The sequence below is a fragment of the Electrona antarctica genome (genome assembly GCF_951216825.1).
Source record: "Electrona antarctica genome assembly, chromosome: 19".
In the NCBI taxonomy this organism is placed as follows: Eukaryota; Metazoa; Chordata; class Actinopteri; order Myctophiformes; family Myctophidae; genus Electrona; species Electrona antarctica.
In genome coordinates this window covers 27147845-27157529 of record NC_136800.1, presented here as the reverse complement: position 1 = coordinate 27157529, position 9685 = coordinate 27147845, and the positions used below count along the sequence as shown (strand labels likewise).

Genomic DNA, 9685 nt, shown 5'->3' with positions numbered 1-9685 from the left:
TTTTTATGTGAGACCCTATACAAGAAGAAGTATACAATTTACAATTTACAATTTAGGCATTTAGCAGACGCTCTTAATCCAGAGCGATCCAGTATACACTTATCACTGTTAATTTGCCTTTTTATCAATGTATTAGGTTGCATTACTGATATGGTAAAGCATAACTTATCCCCCCTGTTATGCTTAAATATCGAGGCAATTGGTACATTTTCATCATTCTGAAAATATGGTTGATAAATAAATTATATTAAAATGATTAATCTGTGTTCACAATGTGTTACCATATTCTTCATTACATGAGGAGTAATGGCCATATTTAGCATAAAATGTCGAAAATGTGTCCCCCCTGTTACAGTGTAAACAATGGATATGGAAATAATAATGAACACGTGTTTTTCTGACAGCTGAACATGCCCTCTTTCAGAAAAAGAAAAGAAAATCCTGTAAAAATAACATTTTGTTTTGAAAAAGGTACTAGAATGCAATAGCACAGAATAGTAGGAATGACCCTTTATTTAATTTTGTTTTGTTTTTCTAGAAAGTTCTAGTTTCATACAAGACACAATTAAAATGGTGCAGAAAAATACAGTGAAAGCCCTAATTCCGAGATATATAAATAGTAAAAACAGCAAATTAAGAAATTATCTGAAAGTAAGACAGCAGATTAACGTAGCCTACAGTATACCTTCTCAATAGGCAACTAAAATCAGGAACATTACTGGGCAGTGGTTTCTGAGGCAAAACAAATTTATTTACATTGTTTACAGAACAATTCGTTTTTTGGATTCTGAGAATGTTGATCTTGAGAGAAAAGAAAACCAAAACAATTATGAATGAACTATTGTGGAATGTGGAGTCATTCATGACACATGATCAGGGACCGTGTCAAAGTGCGACCCACATGAGGTCACACAAAACACCAGTGTCGCCCAGACCTCAAAACCAAAGTCCATCATAGAGGGTTTGGCTGGATCTACATTGTAGATGGTTATAGTACCTGCAATGGGATCCAGATACATGCCTGCCCTGGACGATACATGGCCTCTGTAAAACTTAGTAGGTGCAACATGATCAAAATAACACATTTTGTTCTCACAACGTAAAGTCCAATTTTTACGTCTGTCATCATTTATCCCGTTCCACCACCTGGGGATATCTTTATATGAGACTGCTATACCAACATCGGATCCACTCCACTCTACCTCCCAGTAACAGCGTTGATGCACATCAATAATCTTATCCTGAGGCAAAGCAGCAAAATCAAGTTCCTGTTCTTCAGTCACTGGACATGAATATCGTAAGAGCTCAGATCTGGTCTTGGGTTCTGGTGGTGTTGGCCACCAGTACTCAAGCCAACTCAACTCAAGCAAAGGATTTGTGTTGACGTGTACCAGAACAGCTGGAAACTGAACCCCAAACTGCTCCCTGTGTGTACACTGGGGCTGAACACTGCTACTTATAAGATGTGTCAACATAATTACAAAGAAAAGGGCCACTACAAGTAACCCCTTTATTTGTTTTATTTTAAGAAAGTCCTCTTTGACTTTTTGTAAGAACTTGGCTCTTGTTTTGGGTTCTGGTGATGCTGACAGTAAAACATCCACTCTATTCACTGACTCTGAGATATTTGTCCCACCCTCTTTAAAAAGGTCCTCTAGTTTGTCCCTCATATTTGACACAGCCACAGGCACATCTTCAAAGTATCTCAGAGGACGGATATTGCTGCTGACTCGGTGTGTAGATTCACTGATCATTGAGAGGGAGGTAGAACTGTTTAGAAAATGGATGTGATCCTTTGTGTGTGAGAGCTGCTGTAGCTCAGCATGTCTCCTCCTCAGTTCAGTAACCTCCTGCTCCACACACTTCCTCTGTTCTTCAGCACGACTCACTTCACGTTTCTGCTGGTCTCTGATCAACTTTCTCACCTCAGATCGTCTTCCCTTAATGGAAGTGGTGAGCTCAGTAAAGATGGTGTCACTGTCCTCCACTGCTCTATCAGCAGAGTGATTGATGGACTTTAACTCCTGGTGAATCACCTTCACCTCTTTCTCTCTCTCCTGGATTGTCTGCTGGATGTTCTGCTGACTTGTATCAAGCTCTTTCTGTCTCTCAATCCTTTTTGCTGCAGCTGAGATTATATTGTGATCTTTGTGTTCTTCCACAGAGCACAGATAACAGATACACTGCTGATCGGTACAACAGAAAAGCTTCTTCATCTCGTCGTGGCGAGAGCAGATGCTCTCCTTAAGCCTGGTGGATGTGTTGACCAGCTTGTGTTTCTTAAAGGCAGGAGATTGATAGTGAGGCTGGAGGTGAGTGTCACAGTAAGAGACCAGACACTGAAGACAAGTCTTCACAGCTTTCAGTTTTCTCCCAGTGCAGAAATCACAGGCCACATCTCCAGGTCCAGCATAGCAGTGCTCAGGAACAACAACTGGGACTTGTGTCTTCTTTAGTATATCCATCATTTCAACCATCATTATGTTTTTCTTTAGATCCGGTCTTTGGATGAACGTCTCTCTGCATTGTGGACAGCTGAATTTCCCCCTTTGATTACGCTGATTCCAGTGTCTCTCAATACACTTACTGCAGTAGTTGTGTCCACAGGGAACACTCACTGGATCTTTCAGTAAATCTAAACAGATAGAACAGCAGAACTTGTCCTCGTCAAGTTGAACTTCTTGCTGTGCCATTTTAGCTGAATGTCTCAAAAACAGTTGTTGTGGTTCCTTTAAAACTGGAGTGGTTTGGTCCCTCAGACCTGCATGTGGTAGGCTACTCACTCAGGTCTTTGTTGGTTTGAGTATCTGTTTAGTTACTCAAGCAGTCCTTGGTTTTGTGTTTTCCGGTAAAGTATTAACTCAGATTTTTTCTGGTGAATGGTGAAAAGTTGTTTTCTTGGTCCTTGTAAAAAGTGTAAAAAACTATCCAACAAGTTCAAGTCTTCAGGAGAGCAGCTCAACAACAGACAGTGACACAACCTCCTCTAGACTGTTGAACACAACTGCGTCTGCTACTGCTGCTCACTCACCTGGTGTCCTCTAGACCTCCACTTGCACCTTAGCCCCGCCCCCAGCGAGGAGGAGGAGGGGATCGCAGATGTGAGGACGGAGGCGGAGCTCCCGTTTCTCCGCCTAAAAACGACCATAGCCATCGTCACAAAAATGTGAGGTCATCCCATTTGAGCAAGTGGCTATGGCCGAATTTAGCCCAAGGAGTGTTTTTCGTGTTTTGAAATTTGAAAATGTTGCCTTATAGGTTTGTAATGGTATACCCCAACTTTCAACCCCTGAATTTACCATGATTCATAATTTATATAATACTTTTATTACTGTTATTTGGATGACCCTAAGGATCATAAATGATTTCGCAATTTCTTTTTGGGTCAAATCTTAGATTGACTGGCATATTCTGACTACACAATCACATCAGTGGTGGAAATAGTACTCAATTGTTTTACTTAAGTAAAACAAAAGTAACAATACTGCAATGTAGTAACTACTACGTTAATACGTAAGTAAATTAAAGTCCGGAAATCAAAATGTACTTGAGTAAAAGTACCAAACTATTGGCATCAAAATGTACCAAAAGTAGAAATTACTCTGTATGCAGAATTTCCCATTTCAAGATTTAAAATGTATACAAATATTTTGAAAATATCAGATCTACAAGCTACAATGCTTCGCGATGTGACGCATTGTAAGCTTCTAGATCTGCTATTTTCAAATGGCTGAAATGTATATAGAGTTGAAGTGTTTAATGTATGTTTTGTACGATTAATCAAAGTAACTATAGTAACTAAAGTTTTAAATGAAAGTAGTGGAGTAAAAGTGGAAATACCCAATAAAGTAGTAAATACCTCAAAATTGTACAAGTACAGTACTTAACTAAATGTACTTAGCTACTTTCCACCACTGCTACACATACATCATGTCATAGATAGAATGAGCGAATAGGGGAAGGGGATCAACATCATGTGATTCTTTGTTTGACCCCACAAAAACTCTGGATCAAACACATATTATGATTATTGGCAGAATCGCGGAAAGTTTACCAACATTGCAGCTGTATGAAAAGCTTGAATTATCTGTGTTTGTTTCATAAAATCCACCGTAGACATGTTATGAGTTATTATTGACATCCATGCAGGTATAGTCTGGTGACCATCCGAGAGATGGTTGGCAGCCGGAATGTAGACGGCACCCGGGAGCAGTATGGGTTGGCGCCCCAGACTGTGCCCAACAGCCCACAGTAAGGCCTTTAGGAGGGCCATTCAAGCTGCAAGCGGAGCCTGCAGCACCACCGTTTCCCTGCCGGTGGAGCCTGCGGAACCATTGCGGCTCAATAGTCCGCCACTCCTGAATGAAGTGTCTGGTGCTGGGTGCAACGCACAGGTCCTGCGCTGCACCTGGTGAGAGCAGGAGTAGACCTGGTGAGATGTAGGGGCCCGGACAGGAGTCAACCCACAGAGCCTATAGTCCTTCCACACGCCAGACCTCCCAGTCCCGGCAGAGTAGTTCGGGAGCGGGGGACTGTGCATCCATGCAATGTTTTTTAGTTATATGAGCTACTTTCTGTCAAGAAATTCCTTGCAGGTGATTTATTACCTGTTGCAGGTGATTTATTACCTGTTTCTCACTGGCCTTGGAACGTCTTGGGATCCCCCAGGAGGAAGTCACTAATGTTGCTCTGGAGAGGGAAGTCTGGAGCTCTCTGGTGGAGCTGTTGATCCCGCGACCCAACTACGGATAAGCGGTTGAGGATGGATGGATAGACATAATGCAGGATCGAGGCAGCAGGACGTTGCTTTACTGAAAAAACACAGCCCCTCACGCACTAGGCTAAAATGGAGTTGAAATAAAAATGCATTGGAAGGGGGCGTGTCTGATTAAATGAATAGCAAATACTAAATACAACTTAAAAACTGTCTGGGGTGAAACTAGCGTGAAACTAGCCCTAGAATGTCTGTGATCTTACATACATTTCATGTATTCCAATATACACAGTTATAGATCGGTCCCCTCCACTCGCGGTTAGCAGCAGGACTTACACAGCATAAATCTGCTCATGCTGTGTCACCCAATAAATAATTCAATAAAGTCAGATATTGTCCTCTTTCATATCTATTTGAAAGTTCTGGCCGGAAATGTGTTTAGTCAAATATATCCACTTTTCCACAAGTTGCACACGATGACACGGACGACATTCTGTCAGCTAGGGTGAGGAGCCCTGAATGATCGCAGGACTGAACACAAGCACAAACGTATGGGGCACACAATTGGCGGGTGGTGTGATTAATTACCCTGCACCGATCGCAACGCACATGTCAACTGTGTGCCCCATACATTTGTGCTTCAGTGGTCAATTTGTGATGATGTTTGGGGTGATCAGAGGGCCCCACTCGGAGTGAAGAGTGGAGATATTTGACTAAATCAGAATGGTGACCTTCAGAGAGAGATTGAGAGAAAATGAATATTGTTCTGGAGTCATGACAAACAATTATGACAACACCAAAGTATTTATCTACTTGAGAGGTGACACAATTCAGCACTGTCTTCATCATCAAACCAAAACCCAAATCCAGCATACGGGCTGGGTGTGTAGGCTAGTGGAGGGAGGTGTGAAGTTGTTCATCTGTATAGTAGGCTATAGGGCTATAGATCTATTGCTTGTAGCCTATTTTTCCATGCTGTTCTCTCTGGTGGCATGTGGCTGAGGTGTAAGAAATAGCACCTTGGCCTGAAGGCCTGTCTTGATTCAATCAACCTTTTGATCAAGCTTTTATGTACAAGTCCATGTCACACACTATAGACTAGGGTATGAGCATGCATAAAGTGAATGGCAGATCGAGTGGCAAAGTGAGTGACAAAGTGAATGTAATGTTGTTTAAAGCCATTTATGCAATCAAATAGGACTTTTCTGTTTGGATGTATGGTCTGTCAAGGCCAGACAGTAGTTTTTTTGCCACTCAGCATTCCCGCATAACTTCTGGGTATGATGTCACGCCCATGCCCTCTATTGTTTGTCATGGGACCCCGTCACCCCGCTGGCCTTGGAAGAGAGAGCTAAGCTGGGCGGAGACAGCCAGGCCGTCTGAGTTGTATTGTTCTCAATATGTAGATCTGTGGTCCTCTTTGTGTTGTTCTCATTATGTAGATCTGTGGTCCTCCTTCTGGAGTATTAGGGCAGACAGAGGTTCTCAATCTGTTGGCCACGATCCCTCTGGGGGTCGCCAGATTATTTGGGGGGGTCGCTAGATTATTTTCTGAATGTGTAAAAAAGAATATAAAAAAGTAATGTTTCACTCGGTTAAATAGGCCTGGGGTCGCCAAATTATCTGGGGGGTCGCCAGATTATTTTCTGAATGTGTAAAAAAGTGATGTTTTACTCTGTTAAATAGGCCTAATTCATAGAAGCACAATATATCTTTTTTTCCCCTTCATAATATACTTACTGACTCATATTTAAACAGGGTGAATAGACACTGCCTCTTTAAACATATTCCTCCTGCTTGTACAGTCAGTGTGGATGTTTTAGGCCTCGATTACACCTATACAACACTCAACACGCGAGCACCTGAGACACACGCAAGACACACTTGTGTCCTGTGTGTCGTGGCCGCCTCAATGCAGTTCCAATGGGAGTCACATGGTTTGAAGACCTTGTTGCATAGAAACAATCAAACTAGAGGATAATTGAAGAAGAAGTTATTTGTAGTGATCCTTTTCTTTGTAATTATGTTGACACATTAGTAGAAGCAGTGTTCAGCCCCAGTGGACACCCAGTGAGCCGTTATGGGTTCGTTGTCTTTTTCAGGGACACCAGAAAACAAATACTGGTTGGCTTGGGTCCTGGTGGTCAGAACCACCAGAACCCAAGACCAGAACTGAATTCTTACAGTATTCATGTCCAATCACACTGGATCCAAACACAGCATACCAATGCCTGTCTCTGTCTGAAGGGAACAGAAAAGCAACATTGACTGAACCAAAATCCTATTCCTTTTAATCCAGAGAGAAGCATTCAGGTTCTGAGTAGAGAGGGTCTGACTGGACGCTGTAAATAAGGAGGTAGAGTGGAGTGGACACAGTGTTGGTATAATAGTCGCATATAAAGATGACAATATAATTCATGATGAATATAAATCTTATAGGCTTGTCGTGTTGTGTAAGCATGACATAAAAGTATGTACGGTTTACACAGGTCATGTGTCCTCCAGGGTAGGAGTGTACCTGGATCACAGTGCATGTACTCTGTCCTTCTACTGTGTCTTACTCTTTGACACCATGACTCTTCTCCACACAGTTCAGACCACATTTGCCCTGAAAAACACCTATCCTTGATTTACTTTTTATCTTGATGGAGGAGACACTATTGAGTTGTATGACTTCATGTAGAACAGACTTTGAGTTTATCTCTCATGACATTAATTCATATATTTTTTTAATTCTCAGAATTCAACAAGTAAATTATTCTGTTGATTTGTTTGGCCTCAGAAACCAGTAATGTTGTTCCTAAGCTTTGTCACACAAATCATTTTATTATGTTTTCTGCTGTCTTTCTTACAAATAATTTGTTAATTATTATCTTTTGACATTTTTGACATTTTTTGACAATTTGTTCCCCTCTTTATCATATTTTTGTTGTTGTTGTTATTATCTATTCTACAAAATAAGTATTACTCTTATTATTATTATTTTTAAGATATTTGTTGGGGGCTTTTTGCCTTTACTGATAGATGACAGTAGATTAACAGGAAACAGGGAGAGAGATGGGGGGGAAGACATGCAGCAAATGTCGTCGCGATCGGGACTCGAACCCGCAAATCGCTGTCAGGATCGCTGTCAGGATCGCTGACAGGATAGGTGCCGGGACCGCTAGGCCAGCCCAGGCCACGTTTTACTCTCATGTACATGTACACAAGATGTAACAATAAAGTACAATCTTGAACCTTGAACCTCTAGTATTCATAATTCATGTCATGGGGAAATTTGGATGTTCAGAGTATTTATCTGTAGGCTGCCAATAATATGCGTGTTGCTGTTATGAAGCAATAATTTTGGGTGTGTTTTGTAATTTATGTGAAATAATATTCAAGTGTGGGTGCACTGACACGAGTCTCGAGGAATCCACTGGGAACTGAATTCTGTGTTACCATTCATATATTATTGTGATGCCATGTGAAGCATGACAACAGTGTGTGAAGCATGACCAAAAGCTTCACTTTTCTACTTTGCAAAAGTTAACAAAAAAGCAGGGTCGTAACGTTTTGTGTATTAATTCACGTACAGTATAATAAGTGACCCCAGTGCCCCCCAACCCAGTGACCGGAACTACTTAATATTTCTCCAAAACCGGAACAGAACTCCCACCACGGGACTCAGGCAATCAATTAATACAGTTGCAACCACTATTAATGGCAAGTATTTCATACAGCTTAATTCTGAACTATCCCTTTAAAACATTATCCTTGCCCTCTACAACTAAAATAAAAAAATAAAAACACCTGAAATATTGTATTTCTTTCATAAATAGAGAATCTTTCACTCAATTGGAACTGCTCCTGTTGCAAGTTGATGTCATATGACCATAATGGTCTAGCCCTATGGAATGTATGGAATGCATATGCTAATGAAAAACAACTTAATACTTCCTAAGGTTAATATGAGCATCAAATACATATTTTAAATGCTTTTTAGTGTATAGTCTACTGCAGCGGTCCCCAAACTGTATTGGCCGTGCACCCCCGGTTACCTCCTGAACTAGCTGACGCACCCCCCAGTGCCAAGTCTCGTTTCTTTTTTAATATGATTATGGTTGTAGGAGAAAACTATCGCACACCTAGCAATCAGGCGTATGCACAGGTGCGTAGGCCAGTGGACATCAAAGGAAGCAATAAGGTACACCCGCACACTGTGTATCTGCTCGGCACAAGAATATTGTCTTATTTAATGAAGCAACGTTTCGGTCACTAGGGACCTTCCTCAGGCATAACACATCATTTTGACAGAGTTACTTATATACAAACATTTTAAAAAGAATCAACCAATCACAATAGACAGAGTCTAATTAGAGGAAGAGGTACAGCTTGTGATGATCCTCAATTTGCTGACATCATTTAAAGGCACAAGGACCCCAAATAACTTTTACATAATTTCAGTTACATTCTAAAAATCATTATACGAGAAAAGATGTAAAGACTAATGGTTGTACAAATACATTAGGAAATCAACATAGTCAACAATAAGAGACAAAAAGTCACTAGGTCCTGCTCTCATGACATACAGACAATGAGAGTGGAAAAATACATAGAATATATATATACATACACAAACCAAATTCACTCAACGAGGGAAGAAGTTCTGAATTAAAGTGCTTATATATTTGACATTAGTAAATAGCGTTGGGGGGGGGGGGGGGGGGGGGGTCTTGTAGAGCCAAATAGGGCCCTTAAGGGTGATGAGACACTCAACTATAGAGTACTGAAAAACATGCAAACTTATAACATGACGTTTAGTAACAGTTCATCATTAAGCCCCTTTGGGTGAAGGGTTTGAAGGGTATGGATCCAATATGCTTTACGTTGTTTGAGTAACAGGTCATGGTTACCGCCTCTGTTGGGCAGGCGGACTTGTTCTATACCCATAAAACGAAAAGAAGAAATATCATGTTTAGAGTCATTAAA

At 41.0% G+C, this 9685-nt stretch overlaps 1 protein-coding gene across 1 annotated transcript; it reads right to left on the bottom strand.

Moving 5' to 3' along the window:
• Positions 1-440: 440 nt before the first annotated feature.
• On the bottom strand, positions 441-3058 carry LOC306912460 (uncharacterized protein). The gene has a single exon (XM_079488705.1). The coding sequence runs from the start codon at positions 2691-2693 to the stop codon at positions 861-863; it is 1833 nt and encodes a 610-aa protein (XP_079344831.1). The 5' UTR covers positions 2694-3058; the 3' UTR covers positions 441-860.
• Between the last annotated feature and the right edge of the window lie 6627 nt (positions 3059-9685).

What these genes read in the sequence shown, in the direction of transcription:
- LOC306912460 (XM_079488705.1), bottom strand. Translation starts at nt 2,693, where the DNA reads ATGGCACAGCAAGAAGTTCAACTTGACGAGGACAAGTTCTGCTGTTCT.